The 23306-nt window shown below is 45.1% G+C and overlaps 1 protein-coding gene across 5 annotated transcripts in view; it reads right to left on the reverse strand.

Annotated features, from left to right (window-relative positions):
• The window catches only part of TNC (tenascin C), a 253590-nt gene that overhangs the window by 117236 nt on the left and 113048 nt on the right, over positions 1–23306 (reverse strand). For 4 of the 5 annotated variants that reach the window (XM_089673551.1, XM_089673552.1, XM_089673553.1 and 1 more), the window contains exons 7-10: positions 18579–18842; positions 14764–14949; positions 14202–14291; positions 12133–12396 (exon numbers count right to left, since the gene is read on the reverse strand). In XM_089673551.1, coding sequence (XP_089529677.1) covers positions 12133–12396; positions 14202–14291; positions 14764–14949; positions 18579–18842 — 804 coding nt within the window. The remainder of the gene's footprint in view (positions 1–12132; positions 12397–14201; positions 14292–14763; positions 14950–18578; positions 18843–23306) is intronic. The other variant, XM_089673555.1, reaches the window with a different exon arrangement.

Genomic DNA, 23306 nt, shown 5'->3' on the forward strand with positions numbered 1-23306 from the left:
GACAGGACGGGGCTGAGGCAGAGAGGTAGTGAAGCGATTGCAGATCAGAGGTTTCAACAGGGAAACATGAAAGATATTGGAGATCCGCATCCCAGACGGAAGGGCAAGGGCATAGGCCACCGGATTCACTTTGCGGAGAATGCGGAAAGGACCGACAAAACGGGGAGCTAGTTTGGGTGTGGGCACCCGAAGATTGAGGTTGCGAGTAGACAACCACACCCGATCGCCGACCTGGTATGAAGGAGCGGGCAACCGTCTGCGATCAGCCTGGAACTTTTGGCGCTGAGCTGAGTCCCTCAAGGCCCTCTGGATCTGCCCCCATGAAGAACGCAGGGCAGCAAGATGGTTCTCCACAGCCGGAATGTCCTGTGGTGAGAACCTCTCAGGTAATACTGCGGGTTGGAACCCATAGTTGGCCATGAAGGGCGACATCCCGGAGGTGGAGTTGACCGCCGAGTTCCTGGCAAACTCTGCCCAAGGCAGGAGATCGGTCCAATCGTCCTGATGGTCTGAAATATAACATCGAAGGAATTGTTCTAAGGCCTGATTGGAACGCTCCGCAGCCCCATTGGACTGCGGGTGGTAGGCTGAGGAAAAGGAGAGACTAATACCCAACTGGGAGCAGAAGGCGCGCCAGAATCTGGACACGAACTGACTCCCGCGGTCCGAGACAATCACCTTGGGCAACCCATGCAGGCGAAAAATCTCCCTGGAAAAGACCGTGGCCAGTTCTTGCGCTGTTGGTAATTTCCTGAGTGGAATGCAATGGCACATCTTGGAAAACCGATCGACGATCATGAGGATGACCGTATGACCCCGAGACACCGGGAGGTCTACAATAAAGTCCATACCTAGGTGTGACCAAGGACGCTCCCCATTGGGAATGGGTTGCAGAAGACCCAAAGGGAGATGCCGTGGAGACTTATTCTGGGCACAGATCGAACATGCCGCTACATAAGAGGCAATGTCGGCACGGAGGGTTGGCCACCAGAATAAGCGAGAGACGACCCAACACAGCTGGTTCTTCCCCGGATGCCCGGCAGTTTTGGCGTTATGGTAGGTACGCAGCAGGCGGGTGCGCAATCCCTCGGGTACAAAACATCTACCCTCCGGCTTCCCGGGGGAGCATCAGATTGAGCCGCCAAAATCTGCTCCCCAAGAGGAGAGGTCAGACTGGTACGAATGGCATCCAGGATCTGATCTGGAGGAATAACTGAGATTGGCTCAGAGTCTTCCCTGGACAACTCAGAGTATTGCCGTGATAACGCATCAGCCCTGACATTCTTGGAACCAGGCAAATATGAAACCACATAGTTGAAGCGTGACAAGAACAGAGCCCATCTGGCCTGGCGGGGTGTCAATCTTTTGGCCTCCGAAAGATAAGTCAGGTTCTTATGATCGGTAAGAATGAGGACCGGAACCGCGGAGCCCTCGAGCAGGTGCCTCCATTCCTTGAGAGCCAGAATGATTGCCAACAACTCCCTATCTCCAATCTGGTAGTTGCACTCTGCAGAGGAAAGCTTCCTGGAGTAGAACCCACAGGGAAGTAGGGGTCCATCAGGCGACTGACGTTGAGACAGGAGAGCGCCTACTCCCGTCTCGGATGCATCAACCTCAAGGACGAAGGGCAATCCAGGATTGGGATGAGACAGTATCGGAGCCGACGCGAAGGCGGATTTCAGAGCCTCGAACGCTACGATGGCCTCGGGTGGCCACTCGTGAGGATTACTGCCCTTCTTGGTTAGGTCTGAGAGAGGCTTTGCCAGCGTGGAGAAGTTCCGGATGAACTTCCGATAGTAGTTGGCAAAACCCAAAAAGCGCTGAATGGGCCGAAGACCATTGGGACGAGGCCACTGCAGAACCGCCGAAACCTTCTGAGGGTCCATGGAGAATCCCTCCGCAGAAATGATGTAGCCTAAAAAGGCAACTTGGGATCGATGGAATTCGCACTTCTCAAGTTTACAAAAAAGTTTGTTCTCACGTAATCGTTGCAGCACTGTCACCTTCCCTCCTCACCTTCAGGCGCTCCCTGAAAACCCACCTCTTCAGGGAAGCCTACCCCACCCTCACCTAACAGCCGCTGCCCTTCCCTCCTCCTTCCACTCCATCCCCCACAGCCATTTCCTCCTGTACCTCTACCCCCTCCCTCCTAGATTGTAAGCTCGAAAGAGTAGGGCCCTCTTACCCCTTGTGTGCTGTTTGATGTTACTGTACTGTTTCATGTATTGTCCCCCCTCTATTGTACAGCGCTGAGCAAACCCTTTGGCGCTATATAAACTCGATAAATAAATAAATAAAATAAATAAGCACCTGCTTGACATCCTGGATATGGGACTCCATGGAGGCAGAGTAAACCAGGATGTCATCCAAGTAAACTACCACGCACTGCTGCAACAAGTCACGAAGGACATAATTTATGAATTCCTGAAAAACTGCGGGCGCGTTACACAACCCGAAGGGCATCACCAGGTATTCGTAGTGACCGGTTCTGGTGTTAAACGCGGTCTTCCACTCATCCCCCTGTTTGATCCGTACGAGGTTGTACGCCGCCCTAAGGTCAAGTTTGGTAAAGACTGTTGCCCCCTTAAGGCGATCGAATAACTCAGTAATCAAGGGAATCGGGTAGGCATTCTTAGTGGTGATTCGATTAAGACCCCTATAATCAATGCAAGGCCTCAATTCACCACCCTTCTTCTTTACAAAGAAAAAGCCCGCTCCTGCTGGGGAAGTAGACTTACGAATGTGCCCCCGGGAAAGCGCATCCGCAACGTATTCCTCCATGGCCTTATTCTCCGCAACCGAGAGAGGATACACCCTGCCACGCGGAGGAGTGGCACCGGGTTGCAAGGATATGGCGCAGTCGTAAGGACGATGAGCAGGTAAGGCACCAGCGCGTACCTTATCAAACACGTCCTGGTACTCCCCATAATCAGAGGGCAACGCGGAGTCCGAGGAGGCACACAACACCTTAACCGGCCCACGGATGCACCCGGCCCCACACTGTGGAGACCACGAGAGAATCTCGGCTGTTTGCCAATTGAAGGTTGGATTGTGCATCTGGAGCCAGGGATACCCCAAAACCACCGAATAGTGCGGAGAAGAAATCACCTGGAAACAGGCCAACTCCCTGTGAACAGCCCCAATAGCTACTTCCACTGGCACAGTCTCGTGGGTAACCTGCGGTGGTTGCAGGGGCCTGCCATCTATCGCCTCGAGAACCAATGGGGTAACTCGAACCTGCAGGGGAATGAAGTGCTGGGCAGCAAACGAGCTGTCCATAAACAACCCGCTGGCCCCAGAATCTACCAACGCCTGGGCCGTCACCGAGCCCTCCGCCCAAGAGAGGACAACGGTGATCAGTGGCTTATCTCTGCGGAACGCCGGGGACGAGGAGACTCCACCCAAGATCTGTCCCCGACAGGATCTCAGGTGCGAGCGTTTCCCGGACGGACCGGACAGGACTGCCGAAAGTGCCCACCAAGACCACAGTACAGGCAGCGACCCTCCCGACGCCGAGCGGCCCGCTCCCCCTCAGAAAGGCGAGCAAACCCCAGCTGCATGGGCTCACCACCAGACAATCCATCCCCAGGAGGCGTGGGAGGAGAGGGAGGAACGGGTGGGACAGAAAACGCAGGTGCCAGTCGATTGGAAGGCCTCCGCAGGCGTTCCTTGAGTGAAGGCCTCTCCCTGAGCCTGGTGTCAATCAGGATCAGGAAAGTGATGAGCTCCTCCAACACCACAGGCAGTTCCTTAGCTGCAATCTCGTCCTTCAGTGTGTCAGAAAGACCCTGAGAAAACGCAGCCACCAGAGCCTCATTGTTCCAACCGACCTCTGCCGCCAGGGTACGAAACTCTATGGCGTACTCGGCCACGGTCCGTGAACCCTGATGCATGGTCATGAGCAGCTTGGCCGCGGAGGCGGAACGAGCCGGTACATCGAATACCCTACGGAAGGCATAGACAAAACCGGAAAAATCTTGAATCACCGGGTCGTTCCTCTCCCATAAGGGATTTGCCCAGGCCAAGGCCTTGTCTGCAAGTAGTGAAATTAGGAACCCAACCTTTGACCTCTCAGACGGGAAGGCGTGGGGTATTAATTCAAAATAAATACCCACCTGGTTGAGGAACCCACGACACTGACTCGGCTCACCCCCAAAGCGCTGTGGAAGAGGGGCAGAGCCAGTCATACCTCTGGGTGTCGCTGATGCAGCCACCGAGGTGGTGGACGCAATAGGCGGAGAAGCAGCGGGAGAGACCACCGGAGTGACTACCGGCCTAATAGCACCAGGAGCAAGGTGTGCAGTGCGTGCAAGCAGAGTTTGCAACGCCTGAGCGAACTGATCCAACAGGTGATCCTGTTGATCGAGTCTGGCGACTAGCGTTGGGAGCGAAGGCGTGCCTGCACCGTCAGGGTTCATGGCACTTGTGTAATGTCAGGGCAGGAGCCGAGGAACGGACAGGCAGGCCTAACAATGTAACGCACTGGCTGACGACAACCACCACCCACAGACCGAAGTCCCTCAGGGCGCGGAGTCTAAGTCCCAGGCTGCCCTTCACCAGGGCCCCTGATGGTGGGGATGGACTTGACGCAGCCAGGAACCAGGTCGCGGCCCCCGAGACACCTCAGCTGCGGTAATGGCCACCGCCAATGGCGTGTAGCTGGTGGAAGAAACAAAAGAGTAGTCAGACAAGCCAGGGTCAACAACAACAGGACAAAACAGTACAGGACAGCAGACGAGAATCACAGGTCACAAGCCAGGTTCAGCAACAGAGGGTCAGATCAAAGGAGAATACAAAGAATAGTCAAGTCACAAACCGAATCAGAATACCAGGAGAGTCACAAGAGTCAGAACAGAGTAATAGTAACACAAAGACACAAGACACAAGTGCAAAGAGCATGTGCGGGCCACAGGTTTATATGTCATCAGCCATGCCCCTCTGGGGGGTGGACCTCAGAGACCTGAAGGCATAAAAAGGATTCCCATCATGCACAGCAGAATCCAAGATGGACGCCAGCACATAGAGTAACATAACCTCAGGGAAAAGGTAGGACCTTGACAGACCTGGTCTCAGGGTGCTCCGCCAGGCGGTCCCTTACAGTAACCCCTACCTCCAATTGAATAAGTGGAAAAAAAAAAGTAACTTAGGAAACAGGAAAAGACTACGTAAGATCATAAGAGGTAACAAAGATGAATTCATATCGAGTTTGTTATTCCGGGTTCCTTCACCTTGCACTGATATTAACTTGTGAATAAATTGCTCCATGCTTTTGTGAATACATTTCCCTGCTTAGTGAATGGCAGCATTGTAGCAAATCCGCTCAGCTAGCATTCCCATGCCAGAATAAAATTTAAGATGGTCTTTCCTTTAAAACAAAGGCTTGTTTCAGACTTCAACTTGTTAAGATTGTCTTTAAATCTTAATCACTTTTTTCCACTTTGCTGCACATGGGTTCTCTTAGGACTGGAGACCCTCAGGGCCTATTCCAGGACAAATGGAGGATCAGCTCTGTTTGATTTGGATAGGCGGTATTTGTCTCACTTGATGAATGCATGAAAACCAGATGAAAGAGATGAAACCGCTAAAAGCTTCTTAGCACTCCCAGAATTTCCTTGTGTTCAGCCATTGAGAATTGTCAGTGATTCCCCAGACTGTACTAAATAACATTGTTGCTGCTTATATTGATTTCATTGACAATAGCGCAGTGCTTTTAAGCGGATTATATGTGCTGGGGAAAATGTATTGCGGGCGCCATTTTTTTTTTTAAGTTAGCAATTGAAAGTAAAGACATGCTATTCCCACTACATAGAGTGAAATAGGACTTTGTTAGTCTTTTCTTGTGGTTTTATAATATATTGGTTGATTAAATCTGAACTCCAGGCATAGAGCTAAATACACAGCTTTGTATTTCTGTCCATACTCTTAATTCTCCACTATGTGGTAGATCAACCCCAACAGGGTCCAGAGTCCTTGGTGCAACTATACACATCAAAAGTAAGACCTACTATCCTCTGGACTTCTACAGACCCAATTCCTATTATAATAACCAAGAAATATTTGATGCTGGAGCATGAATTGTCTATTTTTATAAAATTAAAATCACATACCAAGATATCAGTAGTGAGAGGAGTTCATACAGTGCCCAGGGAAGGGATACAGAACTGTGCCCCCCTAGGTGTACCCCTCTATGTCCATTCTCTGCCCCCTTGTTCCAGCTGCCGATGCTTGGAAGTATGTGGTGGACGTGCATGGCCAATTGCTTGTTTTTTATCAGCTAGAAGAAAGTTGCACGTGCACAGTGGGAAGCATCAAACCGTGGTCCACTGGATGACAACCACGGTGCTGGAGTCTGTGGTGAGGGGGCACCCATTCCTTCCCACTGTGTGGCCAATTGCTTGCTTTCTATCAGCTAGAAGAAAATTGCACGTGCACAGTGGGAAGCATCAAACCGTGGTCCACTGGATGACAGCCACGGTGCTGGAGTCTGTGGTGAGGGGGCACCCAGTCCTTCCCACTGTGTGGCCAATTGCTTGCTTTTTATCAGCTAGAAGAAAGTTGCACATGCACAGTGGGAAGCATCAAACCGTGGTCCACTGGATGACAACCACGGTGCTTGAGTCTGTGGTGAGGGGGAACCCCTTCCCTCCCATTGTGTGGCCAATCGCTTGCTTTCTATCAGCTAGAAGAAAGTTGCATGTGCACAGTGTGAAGCATCAAGCCGTGGTCCGTTGGATGACAACCACGGTGCTGGAGTCTGTGGTGAGGGGGCACCCATTCCTTCCCACTGTGTGGCCAATCGCTTGCTTTCTAGCAGCTAGAAGAAATGTGCACATGTACAGTGTGAAGCATCAAGCCGTGGTCCACTAGATGCCAGCCACGGTCCTTGAGTCTGTGGTGAGGGGGAACCCATTCCCTCCCACTGTGTGGCCAATTGCTTGCTTTCTAGCAGCTAGAAGAAAGTTGAACATGCACAGTGTGAAGCATCAAACCGTGGTCCGCTGGATGACAACCACGGTGCTGGAATCTGTGGTGAGGGGGCACCCATTCCCTCCCACTGTGTGGCCAATCGCTTGCTTTCTAGCATCTAGAAGAAAGTTGCACATGTACAGTATGAAGCATCAAGCCGTGTCCCACTGGATGCCAGCCACTTTCTTGGAGCATGTGGTTAGGGGGCACCCATTCTCTCCCACTTTGCACTGTGTGGCCAATTGCTTTCTTTCTAGCAGCTAGAAGAAATGTGCACACACACTGGGAAGCATCAAGCCGTGGCCTGTTGTATGCCAGCCACTGTCCTGGAGCATGCTGTAAGTGGGCTCCAATTCCCTCCCACTGTGCCCAGGGCATCTTCCCCTCCTGCCCACCCCTTGCCCCAGCCCTGCATGGTACATAAAAATATTCTGGATGGCTGGATAACTGGTTCCTGAGACATCACTTATGTATACTGGACTTAATAGGACAACTTGCCGAAAGAGCCCATAAAAGAATATTACGAGCCATAAATGAGGGACACTTAGAACTTGGACCTCCACATGAAACCCCACCACACCTCCACCTCCACATAGTACACTAGCACCTGTACAATGCGGAGGTGAAGTACAAGTGATGGGGTACCATGTGGAGGTCCAGGTTCTAAATGCAACTCTCTGCACGACACTCATAGAAGTTAATAGAAGAACCTGTCAAAAGAGCTGGTATCCACAATGTAAATAAATGATCAACAAAAATAAATATTATCAGCCATAAATGAGTGCCCTGCAGAGAGATGCACTTAAAAACTGGAGCTCCACATGGTACCCCAGTACCTGGACCTGGACCTCCTCATGATCCCCAGTGCCTGTACCTGATCCTCATTTGTACTGGTGCTGGGGTACCATGGGGAGGTCTAGGTACAGGGTTTCATGCAGAGTTAGAGGTTCTAAGTGCACCTCTCTGAACGACACTCATTTATAGCTCATAATAACTGTATATGCTGATCATTTATTTACATTGTGGATATGGGTTCTTTTGGCAGGATGTTCCATTAACGTGTGTCATGCAGAGAGTTGTGCTTGGAACCTGGACCTCCCCATGGTACTCCAGCACCTGTACCTGAACCTCTGCATGGTTCCCCAGCATATGTACCAGAACCTTCATATGGTACCCCAGCACCAAGCACCTGTACCTGGATCTCAGCATTGTTCCCTAGCATCTGTACCTGGATCTTCACATGGCACCTCAGCACCTGTACCTTCACATGTACCCCGCCACCTGTACCTGGATCTCAGCATGGTTCCCTAGCATCTGTACCTGGACCTCTACATGGTATCTTAGTACTTGGACCTGGACCTCTACCTGGTACCTCAGCACCTGTACCTCCATATGGTATTTCAGTACCTGGACTTGGACATCCACATGATACCTCAGAACCTGTGCATGGACCTCCACATGGTACTCCAGCACCTGTACCTGGATCTCCCCATGGTACCCCAACATCTGTACCTGGAAATCTGCATGGTACACGTGCTGGAGTATCATGAAGAGGCCTAGGCATAGGTGCTGGGGTTTCATGCAAAGGTACAGGTTCTAAGTGCACCTCTCTGCCCGGTACTCATTTATGGCTCGTAATATTTGTTCATGGGCTCTTTCGGCAGGTTTTTCTAAGTTGATATGAGTATACATGAGGGATGTTTCAGCAACCATGGTCAATGTAAATAAATTCCCAACATAAGCAAATATTATGAGCCATAAATGAGTGTCGTGCAGAGAGGTGCACTTAGAACCAGGACCTCCGCATGAAACCCCAACATTTGTACCTGGACATCCTCATGGTACATATTCTGGGATACCATGCATAGGTCGATGTACAAGTGATGGGGTTTCATGTGGAGGTACGGGTTCTAAGTGCACCTCTCTGCACGACACCCATTTATGGCTCAAAAAGTTTTTTCATGGTCTCTTTTGGCAGATTGTTCTTTTAAGTCGATATAAGTGTACATAAGGGATGTCTCAGTAACTATCTCCAATGTAAATAAATTAGCAATATACACTCACTTTCCACTTTATTAGGTACACCTCTTCAATTGCTTGGTATCACAAATTCTTAATCAGGCACATGGGTGAAATAACTTGGCAGCAACTCAATGCAATTAGGCATCTAGATGTGGTGAAGACGACTTGCTGAAGTTCAAACCGAGCATCAGAATGAGGAAGAAAGGGGATTTAGGTGACTTTGATTGTGGCATGGTTGTTGGTACCAGGTGACCTGGTCTGAGTATATAAAAAACTGCTGATCTACTGGGATTTTCATGGACGACCATCTCTAGGGTTTACAGAGAATGGTCCGAAAAAGAGAAAATATCCAGTGAGCGGCAGCTGTGTGGAGGAAAATTCCTTGTTCATGCCAGAGGTCAGAGGAGAATGGGCAGACTGGTTGGAGATCATAGAAAGGCAACAGCAACTTAAACAACCTCTCGTTACAACCAAGGTATGCAGAATATTATCTCTGAACGCACAACACGTCGAACCTTGAAACGGGTGAGCTACAGCAGCAGAGGACCACACCGGGGGCCACTCCTGCCAACTAAGAACAGGAAGCAGAAGCTACAATTCGCAGCGGTGCACCAAAATTGGACAATAGAAGACTGGAAAAACGTTGGCTGGTCTAATGAGTCTTGATTTCCCTAGAGATGGTTGAAAATCCCAGTAGATTAGCAGTTTTTTAAATATTCAGACCAGCCCATCTGGCACCAACAACCATGCCACGTTCAAAGTCCCTTAAATCCCCTTTCTTCCCCATTCTGATGCTCGGTTTGAACAGCAAGTCATCTTCCCCATGTCTAGATGCCTAAATGCATTGAGTTGCTGCCATGTAATTGGCTCATTAGCAATTTGTATTCCCAAGCAATTGAACAGGAGTGGCTGTTGAGTGTAAGCAAATATTATGCCCCATAAATGAGTGCCACACAGAGAGGTGAACTTAGAACTTTGATCTCCGCATGAAACCCCAACATCTGTACCTTGACCTACGCATGGTACAGGTGCTGGGATACCATGCGCAGGTCTAGGTACAGGTGCTGGGGTTTCATGTGGAGGTCCAGGTACAAGTGGTGGGGTTTTATGCAGAGGCACTCATTTATGGCTTATAATAATTGTTTATCGGCTCTTTCGGCAGGTTGTTTTATTAAGTCGATATGAGTATACATGAGGGATGTCTCAATAGCCATCTTCAATCCATATAATTTAGCAACACAAGCAAATATTATGAGCCATAAATGAGTGCCTTGCAGAGAGGTGCGGTTGGAACCTGGACCTCCTCATGAAACCCCAACATCATACCTTAGACCTTTTGGCAGGTTGTTCTATTAAGCTGATATGAGTATACGTGAGGGATGTTTCAGTAGCCAGTCATCCAAGAATCCAGAATATTTTTATATGTCTGTATGTGATTTTATTTTGTATAAATAAGTCTTTTTTTTGCTTTTATGGGAGTCATGCTCCAGCTTCATATGGTTTTTATTGGTTTTTATATTAGGAATTGGGTTTGTAGTGGACTAGAGGAACGGTCTTACTTTTGATGGTAGACTTCTGTCCATACAATTCTGACATTACCCTCTCTAACTAGCTGAGTTCAGTTTCTGGCTCAAGGGTGCTATGCCTGTTATCTATCTATATTTGTGTTGCCAAATTTGCTTGCGTTGACTATTGAACCTTTTCTGCCTGGACCAACTTTCTGCTTTAGTGCTTGACTTGACTTGATTTTCATTTGACCTTCTGGATTAGGTGTAAGTTTTTTTAGTAGTTCTTGACATGCAATTGACCAACCTCTGTTCTCTCATTTGATTCTTCCTTTGACTTGCCTAGCTGTGCCTTTGTTACCCTGGTGCACTTTTCTGGTCTTCACTGGCCCAGGAATACTATTTTTTAGTGTATCTCATCCCAAGAACAAATATTTCATTATATATTGCAGATTACCAGTCCTCAGATATGGTAACTGCAATTGGTTTTATTAATTTTTTAGGTATTTATCCTTTATTTTTTTAGGCAATCCTTCCAGTAACATACTTCCTATTTAATAAAGCCCGATTCCATTTTGGCTTGTAGCCCTGTTGAAGGGTGAGTTCTGTGACCCCCTGAAACCCATTGGCTTTTGAGCTCGATATTTGTTTGGAATAAAATCCTACTTTTTGGACTCCAATATTCCAGTGTGGCGCTTGGATTCTTAGATTCAAACATTTTAGTCACATCCCTAGGTCTCTGTGACAGTCCCTTGGTGTATGGCAGCAGCCCACATATCCCATTGGGTCATCATTAGTTCGGTTTTGATAAAAAAATCAATTTCAAGGATGGAAATTCTATCCATTTAAGGTTCCCTCACCATCAATTCACCACTTCAAGTAACCCACTAGGGTGACAACTCTTACTAGTTATACTTTATCTATGGAAGAGTGTTGGCAATCTAGGTCCTTAACAGAGCATTAATTATTTGATATGATAATTGTAGCGTCAATCACTCGGCTTGATTTTTTTTTCAGGAGTTGCGAAGTGTATGGAAACTTGAGGTCATTACTCGCTCGGAGATGATTCTACCGGGTGACTTCTTAGAATCTTGAAAAGGTCAAATCTTTTGGAGTCTGTATAAAAGATCAGTTCTCTAAGGAACCCTTAACTGCTCTACTGCTTGGGGGGAAGTAAAAAACTATAAAAACGTACATTTCCTCTCTTTGCTTTTAAAATCCTGTTAAATGTATTTAACAGTCATGCAGAAAAAAAAAACACAGAGAATTTTTAACAAGAGCAACCACACATTAAAGAATTGAGAAGACTCCAGTATCTGCAGAAAAAAAATCCAGATTAAAAGCTAAAATTGAGATAAAAGAAAGGCTTATTATTCTCTCGTAAGCAGCAGTGCTGGATGACACATTGGCAGGTCTTGTAAAGGCTGAAAAGAAACTCTGGATTGGAAATTCAAATTAGATGAATATTTGTAAGATTAATTTCTTGATTCACATGACATTTTCCTTTGGGAACAAACATTATGAATCAAGGCCTTAAAGAATAATAGAGCTATCCAAGCTCTCGTACATTAGGTTTCTGATCCTTGCTCAATATGCCTATATGTCAACTAAGATCCTGAAGTTCTTTGAAACAGCTTACCGGTACGTCCAACCACAGTTGCTGGTTTGCTCTTGTGCCGTCCTTTCTCAGCAAAAAGGGAAATGCTGTATTCTTTACCAGGCTCGAGCCCAGTCAATGCATAGGAATTGGCATCTCTTGGAACCTGAATTTCATTCTCTCTGCCACCAACTAGTGTATACACAAGTCGGTAATGATCAATTTTGGCTACCGGTTTAACCCAACGCACATTTATGGTTGTTTCTGTGGCACTGGTGATCTCCAGATCTTTGGGAGCATCCAAGTCTGAAATAAACCATTCCATTTGTTAGTACTTATATTTGTTACATAGTTACCTAGCAAGTCAGGTTGAAAAAAGACGCAAGTCCATCAAGTCAAACCAATTAGAAGTTGATCATGGTTACATAATTTGATTTGAACAGTTGGTGACTTGGCACCATGGCATGTATGCCAACCGTATCTATTTTCTAAACACAAACTCAAGTTTTGGTAATGTGGCCCTGAAGATGCTAGTCGTTACAATTGTTCTTGGTTTGACTGGTCTTATCTCGATAACAAATCCAAGAAAGGTGGAGGATCCATAAAACCGCATTTCCATCCAAAGCTTTTTTTAAATTATTGGTAAAGGGTTAGAACTCTGAAGCACTTCTGCAGATGTAAAGCCCCAGGGGGCTTGAGAAAGTGGAGAACCCAGAAATGTCTTGCCCAGGTTCCCAGACCCACAAGTAGATGTCAAGCTTAGTTCTACAGCCTCAAGGAAGCTGATATTCTGCAATCTCCAGCTGGTCCTCTGCCTCCCAGGGCTTTACATCTGCACAGGTGCTTCAGGATGGAGCCAATATTGTGTTTTATGGTTTCTACAGTTTTTGAAATGTGTTGCCTAGGTTCCCAGACCCACAAGTAGATGCCAAGCTTTGTTCTGCAGCTTCAAGGATGCTGCTAATCTCCAATCTTCAGTTGGTCCTCTGCCTTCCAGGGCTTTACATCTGCACAGGTGCTTCAGGAGCCAAATATTCTGTTTTATGGTTACTACAGTTTTTGCTTTCCTTACCTATGACATTGGTGATGCCAAATCAGGGATTAGGCAAAGTTGGGCTCATGATTGATATGGTTAACCTAGGTTTCCTCAACTAGGGTCCCTCAGAACCTTAGCATTTCTTCAGAGGTTGTCAGAGGTTTCTTGAGCAAAGAACAATTTCTGCCACTCAGATAAGCAGACACAGGTGCTTCAGGAGTGTTTTATGGTTTCTACAGTTTTTGAAACGTGTTGCCTAAGTTCCCAGACCCACAAGTAGATGCAAAGCTTAGTTTTACAGCTTCAAGGATGCTGCTATTCTCCAATCTCCCGCTGGTCCTCTGCCTCTGGGCTTTACATCTGCACATGCACTTCATGATGGGTTAAATATTGTGTTTTATGGTCTCTACAGTTTTTGCCTTTGGCGTCGGTGATGCCAAATCAGGGATTAAGCAAAGTTGGACTTACGATTTGTATAGTTAACCAAGGTTTCCTCAACTAGAGTTCCCTGCAACCCTAGGGTTTCTTCAGAGGTTTCTTCAGAGGTTGTCAGGGGTTTCTTCAGAGGTTGTCAGGGGTTTCCTGAGCAAATAGCAATTTTTGCCACTCAGAAAAGTTGCCACTAATGATACTTTTATTATTCCCACTGACCACAATAATAATTTCTCCTTGACCATCACATTAATGTACAGTGAGCTGTACGTTCAGTAATATTTATCAGGGAGACTGAGACTGGAAGAATATTTCAAGGGTTCCTCCATATTAAAAAGGTTAATAAAGGGTGGGTTAACCCTTGATGTGCTGGTTTCTGGAGTGGAACCTGGCTACAGGCATCTTTTTTACTCTAGGACTTTGATACCTTGTATGAAATTTGATGCACATTTGAACCACTACTTTTTCTTTGGAAAGGGTTAGGGCCCCTTGTAACTTTTCAAATATAGTGATTAGATGGAAGCCACTGGATAAAGTGAGAATTTATGTGTACAAGAGAACACCACGGCTTGGAGCCTCACGTGTCATATGCGACTGTCGCTTTATGTCAAGGGCTGCCCAGTTGTTGTTTTTTTCGTCTTACCAGTTGCTGCATTTATAGTGGCGGGAGAGCTTTCTCGGTCCTGTTTAACTGCAGTCAGTCCAACACCATATTCTGTTCCGGGCCTTAGACCTAGGAGAGATTTACAGTTGTAGCAATGTGCTCAATAAACATGGTTGGTTCTTAAGCATCTACTGTATGTTCTAAGCATATCAAAAAACATAAAACCAAAATGTCCTTCGATGGTGATGATGATTAATTTATCATTCATTTTTCAAGATTTTTTTTACTTAATTTTTTACCTGGTAATTGTCCCAATAACACACTTTCTGCCCCTGGGTCACCCAGGCTGGATTTCAAACATATCTATAAGAGGGGGTGGGGAGTTTAATCGTTTACGAGAGAAGGATAACATTGTTTGCGCTCTCCCATAAAGTGACAGGGACACTTAATTTCTGGCAGGATCAACAAATGTTCTGAAAAATAAAAACCAATGCAACCGCCCAGCTAGGGAGTGGGTAGCTTCCAAATATATTTTTTTGTGCTTGGGCTGAGTTCTCTTTGAACCTAATTCATGAACTAATACATTATGTAAAAAACTGACCTGTAAGTGTAGCCTTGGTGGTAGCTTCATTACTCCTGGGCACAGTTATTTCTTCATGATCACCTCCTGATAGTGGGGCAAACTTAATCCTGTAGAAGTCAATGTTGGCCAAGGTGTTCTTCCATTCAAGAGTGATGGTGCTATCCGTATGGGAAACCTTCTTTAGGTTCTTTGGAGTGTCCAGATCTTTAAAATAACAAATGTCATAATTAATGGGTCATTCTTGTTACCGTTTCACAGATATATGGTAAAGGGTCGTGATAATCCAAAAAAAAGGTGGATGTGAGGAACTGGACGGGAAACTTTTATCTGTTGGTTGGGGAGCATTTTTTGAGCTTGATGACTGAACCTCAGCAGTTCTACCACAATCTCCCCCAATAATGAGCAGTTGCCTTTACTGAGATATCCAAAAGTAGGTAAAAAGAGTGCCAGCTTGTTGGGTAGGTACATTGTGGTTTGGTGGCAATAAACAGAGTCCCAGGATGCAGTAATCGATGTATTGGAGAACAGTACAACAGCCCAGTGGGGAGCTCACCCAACCCAGAACTTATAGTCAGTGCAGCTGAGAGTCAGCGGTAGTAGATTTGATGTGAAGATTGCTCTTGCCAAGGGGGGTGGAATGCGGACTGGTCAGTCCATCCCAAGAAGGAGCATGTGGAAGTACAGATGTGGGCCCTGAGCTTTCTCTACTCCTCCAGAACCTCTGGTGCTGTCCCTGACACACAGGTATGCTCTCCCTGCACTAGCCACTTTGCAAATGGATGTCAAAACCTGGGGGCAGGGACCTAAAAAAGACACTTCATGACCCAAGATGGCCACCAGGGTCACCTAGATGCATTGTAGCCAACTGGAACACTGCTCCAGGGAAACGAGGGAACCATAGAGAAACCAAGTTTCCCTTGACTTCCCCTCCAACTGCAGTACTGCTCTGGATGACTGGTTACACAGAGCTTGGGGTGAACTAAATATAATCAGTTTAGATTCTTGCTTTCTAAGACTGGTACAACTGGATTTTATTATACAGGAAGCCTGGTCACCTTGTAGTGTCAATCCCTACAGCTTTACAGGTATGTTTTCTATGTATGTGTTTGTAGTTCTTATGTAATGTGGTTGTATAAGCCAATGTAAAAAAAAAAGGGTTTTACAGGAACATGTATACATTTTCAAGATGTTTCCCTATATATACAGTACATAGACTGTATGTGTATGTATATATATATATATATATCCGGGACGGCACAGTGGCTTAGTGGTTAGCTCTTCCGCCTGGCAGCACTAGGGTCATTGGTTTGAATCCCAGCCACGGTACCACCTGCCTAGAGTCTGCATGTTCTCCCTGTGCCTGTGTGGGTTTCCTCTGGGTACTCCAGTTTCCTCCCACACTCCAAAGACATGCAGGTAAGTTAATTGTCTCCTGTCTAAATTATCCCTAGTATGTGTATGTGTGAATGTGATTTAGGGACCTTAGACTGTACACCCCTTGAGGGTTAGGGACTGATGTGAATGTACAATATATATGTAAAGCGCTGTGTAAATTAACAGCGCTATATAAGTACGGTACCTGAAATAAATAAATAAATATCCAAAAAGAATCACTGCACTCCAAATATCTTGCTCAATCTCTTGTAACAATTTATTGCTAGGTACACAGGAGCCTACATACACCCAATGAACTGGGTAATAAATTGTTACAAGAGATTGAGCAAGATATTTGGAATGTGGTGACAATTATATGATTAGACACAAAATGCAGTCTATTTGTCCTCACTACCCAATGCAAGATGAGACATTCGCATCTCTGGTATATTTATTATGTTATTTATGATGTTGAACAGTCATGCAACCATTCATATTCCTTATGTACATGATTGTTTTATAGTTATCTATAAAGGTTTTCACAGATGATCTGAACTTGTATATATGATGATCCTTAATACAATGTAAATTATTTTATCTTTATCAATGTGTCTCTTAAAGACCCTTGGGCATTTCTGTTCTTGTATAATTGCATCTTCCTATGGGGCTGAGCCACAATATGCCCAGGCACACTAGCCATCTGGTGTGATTATTAAATAATGGATTCCAAGCATAATCAACCTTCCCTCATTGAGTTCTTGATAAAGGAGGGGGTGCAAGCTGTCCGACATCCACAGAAGGCTACAGGATGTTTATGGAGATGATGCCTTTGAGAAGAGCAATGTCTTGTCATTGGTGACTCCTCTCCATGGAGTCATCTCCATAAACATTCTTCTATGGATGATGGACATCTTGGATCCCTTCTTTGTCAAGAACGTCTTCGTCAACCTCAGAGAAGGCTAGAGAATGTTTATGGAGATGACTCCAATGAGAAGAGTCACCAATGACAAGGCATTGCTCTTCTCAATTGAGTCATCTCCATAAACATTCTTGTATGGATGATGGACATCCTGGACCCCTTCTTTGTCAAGAACGTCTTCGTCAACATCACAGAAGGCTAGAGAATGTTTAAGGAGATGACTCCATTGAGAAGAGTCACCAATGACAAGGCATTGCTCTTCTTTATAGAGTCATCTCCATAAACATTCTTCTATGGATGATGGACATCCTGGACCCCTTCTTTGTCAAGAACGTCTTCATCAACATCACAGAAGGCTACAGAATGTTTAAGGAGATGACTACATTGAGAAGTGTCACCAATGACAAGGCATTGCTCTTCTCAAAGGTGTCATCTCCATAAACATTCTGTAGCCTTCTGTGGATGTTGGACAGCCTGCACCCCTCCTTCATCAAGAACTCATCCATTATTTTCCTGCAATTAAGAAGAAGAGTTACCAACATATAAGACAGAGATGAAACATTGAGAAGAGCATTGTCTTGTCATTGGTGACTCTTCTCAATGGAGTCATCTCCATAAACATTCTTCTATGGATGATGGACATCCTGGACCCCTTCTTTGTCAAGAACATCTTTGTCAACCTCACAGAAGGCTAGAGAATGTTTATGGAGATGACTCCATTAAGAAGAGTCACCAATGACCAGGCATTGCTCTTCTGAATTGAATCATCTCCATAAACATTCTTCTATGGATGATGGACATCCCGGACCCCTTCTTTGTCAAGAATGCTCTTCTCAATGTTTCATCTCTGTCTTACATGTTGGTAACTCTTCTTCTTAATTGCAGGAAAATAATGGATCCCAAACAGAAACAACCTTCCATCATTGAGTTCTTGATGAAGGAGGGGTGCAGGCTGTCCAACATCACAGAAGGCTAGAGAATGCTTAAGGAGAGGACTACATTGATAAGAGTCACAAGGCATTGCTCTTCTCAATGGTGTCATCTCCATAAACATTCTGTAGCCTTCTGTGGATGTTGGACAGCCTGCACCCCTCCTTCATCAAGAACTCAGTGATGGAAGGTTGTTTCTGCTTGGGATCCATTATTTACCTGCAATGAAGGAGATTTACTCTACTAACATGTAAGACAGAGATGAAACATTGAGAAGAGCAATGTTATGTCATTGGTGACTACTGTCAATGGTGTCGGCTCCATAAACATTATATAGCATTCTCTGTATGTTGACGAAGGAGTTCTTGATGAAGGGGGGATTCAGGCTGTCCATCATACACAGAAGGCTATAGAATGTTTATGGCGATGACTTCACTGCAAGAGTCACCAATGACATAACATTGCTCTTCTCAATGTTTCATCCCCATAAACATTCTGTAGCCTTCTGTGGATGTTGGACATCCTGCACCCCTCCTTCATCAAGAACACAATGATGGTGTTCAATAAAAAAACTTTCAATAAATGATAACGCAAAATGTTTTGCGGGCACCTGTTGTGAAGGTCTCTGAGACAGGGGAACTTGTCATTTCTCCACGTCGGGATATTAAAATCACTTCGTATTCGGTGTCAGGCCGTAGATCATTCATGGCAAACTGAGTCTCATCTTCAGAAAGTTCTATGGTGGTTCTGGGCTCGTTTTCTGTTCCATAGGTAAGAGAAACTCCATCGATTACCGCCAGGGGTTTCACCCAGGTTATCAGCGCTGATGTGTCAGTAACATCTTTCACATCAACTTCACTGGGGGCGTCCAATCCTGAGACAAAAAATTGGTCTTATTATGGATTGTTTCACAGTATTAATGTCATTAAGAACCATTAGGAACCATTAATAAACACAGTTGGTACACTTTGCATTGTTCTTCATTTCCCTTTTGAGTTTTAAATGGAAAGGTCTCAAAATTAGGGATGACAATTTGGTGAAAAATTGATTTCCGCTAAATTGTACCATTTTGTCAAACTGTATTGAAGGCAACAAGGAAGGCAACATTATTAATTTTTTTTAAAGTGCAATGGGCTTAAACTTTTTTTTTTTTTTTTTTAATGTGTCCCCATTAGGGAGATTCACCCTCTTTATTTACGGTGACTGTTAAATTCCAAATTCTGGGTTTCACCAGAACAAGAATTAAAGGGGGATCTACCAATGGGGACACCAGGGATCCCATCACATTTCTTCAAACCTCCTGTTTTGGTTGTGGGATAGAAAGTGAATGGACATCTCCTCAGTGGGACACAGACGGCATGGGGTTATAATTATCCCTCGCTCAATTAAAAATGGAAAAAATGTGTTTAGTTCTACTTGAGGGTTAGAGAAACTCAACTATTCTTGGCCTGTTTTAGGAGCAAAATAACTTGTTTTTATAGTGTAAGAGCAAGTCCAGGGTCATTGAAATGAGCTTATAAAACCCTTGGGAGCAATTTAACCTCTTGCTACCCATGTAACACATATGTACAGCAACTTTAATGCCCATATGCTGAACATCTGCATCCGTGGGTGGCCAAGGTTTCAGTGTTGAGAAAGCCTTCACTGCACACTCCAAGCACCAGTGATCAAGTTGTCAATGACAGGCCCTGGTCTCTAGTACGAGGCGGTATCAAAAAGTTTCAAGACTGGTTTTGTAACAGATGACAGCACAAGGTTGCACATACAGTCACAGGGAGCACCGACCTTCATAAGTTAATGTGCCAAAAGACATCTCCCTGTGTACATTGGGAGCTGTGCAACTGGTGCTATTCTGACCACGTGCATTACCACGTCTGCTATTTCATTATGGACATTAAAGAGCAAACGTAAAATTCTGCGTGAAACTCGGCAAGTCTGCCACAGAGGTGTTGGACATGATTCTGCAAGTTTATGATGATGCCACAATGAGTCTTTCAAAGGTGTTTTGAGTGGCAGGCACACTTCAAGAAGGGAAGAACATTACTGGAAGACGACGAGAGGTCCGGGAGACCTTCAACAATCTCAACCCCTGAATATGCCCTCTTCTTGAAGAGGAAGATCCAGCTCAAAGAACACCATTTTGACAACATTTCGGAAATCCAGCGATTTGCCCAGTTTCACGTTCGCTCTTTGTTCTTACTTGCTGTCCACAATGAAATAGCAGACGTGGTAATGCATGTGGTCAGAATAGCACCAGTTGCACAGCTCCCGATGTATGCAGGGTGATGTCTTTTGGCACACTAACTTATGAAGGCCGGTGCTTTTTGATACCACCTTGTATCGTTATATGTTTGTATTTATTTAATGCCTTATGTAAAAAAAAAAAACAATTCTAAGGTTTGGGAGGTCTACAGAGGCCATTTATTGGCCCATGAGCCAGAGTACAGATTACATCATGCGGTCAAACAATGGCCGGTCTACTGCTTGCTCTGCAGAATGACTTGAACATTTGCATGTCTATCACCCACAACCCCATCACACAAGATGCTCCTTTCAGAGGATGGGGTGGGAGAAAAAGCCACATATCTTTCCGATGGCCCTGCTTGCATCTTCGTAAATGTCAAAAATGAAAGCAAAACCGGCCTTCGAACAAAGGGAGCTTCAGCCTGAAAATTCCAAGCTTTTAGTTTCCAAAGACATAAACAATCATCAAAAATTTACCATTTGCTGTCTGACGTACCTATTAAAATGTCCTGGCAGGCTGTACCTGTATCCGTGGCCATGATCCATGATTTTTACAACTGGCGATTGACTTTCAGGTAACAGTGATCCCTTTTACAGTGCTAAGAAGGCTTCCCCTACCCACCACTGTCCCTGTTGGTTCCTGGGATCTCCTGCTCCTCTGGGGAGCCTGAGACTGCAGTAAATGTTCAGGACAGTTCTCCATGAGGAGATGAAGGAACATCCATTCCTCCCTCTCCTGTGTGACAAATGAACCCGAAAGCAATTTCATCACTTCTATTTTCAGAGCCGTCATTCCCTGGCTGTTACAGCCAGGTAAGAAGTTAGCCAAGATCACTCTCTGCTTGGTTAGCTGCTTTTGACAGCAGGGAAGACATCAGGGGGTTTATTTACTAAAGCTGGAGAGTCCAAAATCAGACTCCCTTCTGCATAGAAACCAATCAGCTTCCAGGTTTCATTGCCAAAGCTTCATTGAACAAGCTGAGGTTAGAAGCTGATTGGTTTCTATGCAGAAGGGAGTCTGATTTTGGACTCTCCAGCTTTAGTAAATAAACCCCCAGGGGTCTAATAGACCCCTGATGTCTCCATAAAGAGTCACCTGCCTAAAGCTATCACAAGAGGGCTTGTTCACCCACTTGCAATAGCAATAAAGTTAAATGAAAAAAAAAAGGGTGAAAAAATAATAAATGGAAATAAAAAAAATGAAAACAACTGTGGTCTATGGACAATTTTAGGTACCATCGTTTTTTACCATTTCACAGGCCTGCGCAGTTTTGAATCTTGACATGTTTGGTATCTATTTACTTGATGCAATGTCATCTTTTATAATTTAACAAAAACAAATTGGGTATTATTCTGTTTTGTACACAACAAAATTAATTTAGGGGAATTTTTGCGTTGAATAAACATCTGGACAAATATTGTGTGACATAAAAAAAAAAATTGCAACAGCCACCGGTTTATTCTCCAAGGCTTCTGCTTTTTATAAAATATATAATGTTTGGGCGGTTCAAGTAATTTCCCAGCAAAAAAAATGCTGCGTGAAAAAATAAAAAAATTGCCCCAGACGGTAGGTAATATTCTGAACGGTGGCAATAAAACTAAAGGCTGAACTTCACTCCTGAAACTATATAAAAATATTTTATCAAATTTTTAATTATTTTAATTACTTAATTTTAATTTGATTATTTATTTTAAGTTTTTATACAAGTGAGGATTGCGGAAAATATTTTATTTTTACAAAAATATTTAAGAACACTTTAAGACCCTCTACCAAAAAAAAAAAAAAGACAGATCTGTTAAAAAAGCAACCAAAGGGACCCAATCATCTAAAATTGATGCTAAAATGATAATGAAATAAATCTGTTATCGTTGGGTAGTACGAAGCCATGCACACGCCGGTGACAAATATCATTAGCGAATCAATAGCGTGCCTGTATATTCTATAAAAGATAGATTTAGTGCCTTCCTGCGACAAGCAACATTTTAATGTGAAACTTTTATAGCAAACTCCTGTTTTCACAGATTTATGGATGAATCCTTCAGGAATGCCTTGAACGGGGTATTGAACTGAGGCAAGCCGTTTCGAAACACAATGCTGTAAAAATGATGGATTTTCCAGGCACCGTTTATGTGGTTCCCCCATCCCCCCACCACCACCTCTGCTCTCGCTAAGGGCCCTGGCCAGTTTTATTGATTTATGACCTTCATTTTCATTCACAAGTCTTTGGGACTATGGGGGAGCAGACATGTTCCTGTTTAGTCTGATTAAATGGAAGGAGTCTTAGCGGTGGAGAGAAATAGGTCATGACTGTTATTTTTTCATTGTGTGACGAAGCAGCTGGCTTGACTTAAATATTTGCCACCCTTTCTATTGGCACTTAGAGTCGTGTGTTTTCATTTCCATTCGGGCCTACGGGTCTAACACTGCGCTCTTTGTCGCCAAGACCCATCGGTCAGACATGGAGTGGGAAGCAAGATTCCTAGAGTGATGTTCGAGCATTTTCAGTTCGTTCTTCTCCATTTATGACCTTAAGTGGTTGTGAACCAGGGGCGCACTGACAATTCATGGGGCCCCCTGGGCAATAGAGGATCATGGGGCCCCTGTGTCCTTGCCCAAACTCAAAAAAGCCTATGAAAAAGGTACCAGGGGCATCTCATGGGGCCCCCTATTGACCTCGGGCAGTGCCCGAGTTTCCAAATGGTCAGTCCTCCCCTGTTGTGAACCTCTAACAAGAGAAATGAACAAAGCATATCCTTCTATAGAGTGCTTGCTTCAATCCAAAGCTCTCTGTCTTATTCCTCTGCTGTCTGAATGAGTCACTTACGACAGTCTATGCCAGCCATTCTCAACCAGGGTTCTGTGGAACCCCGGGGTTCCTTCAGGGGTGGCGAGGGATTCCTTGAGCTGTGGCTACCTGACCTCCCATCTGATGGTGTCTGCAGAGCTACATCACTTGGTGGAGCCAATGGTGTAACTGAATGGGTGTCCCCACTGTAAAGGAGGACATTCCTCTCACTTACCACCACCAATGTAAAAAGGGATTTTCCCAATGACCCCCAATGGACTAATCTTACTAGGGGTTTTCTGAGACCA

Source organism: Staurois parvus, unplaced genomic scaffold, assembly GCF_062004578.1.
Source record: "Staurois parvus isolate SC_StPar_1 unplaced genomic scaffold, SC_StPar_1.0 ptg000140l, whole genome shotgun sequence".
Lineage (NCBI taxonomy): Eukaryota > Metazoa > Chordata > Amphibia > Anura > Ranidae > Staurois > Staurois parvus.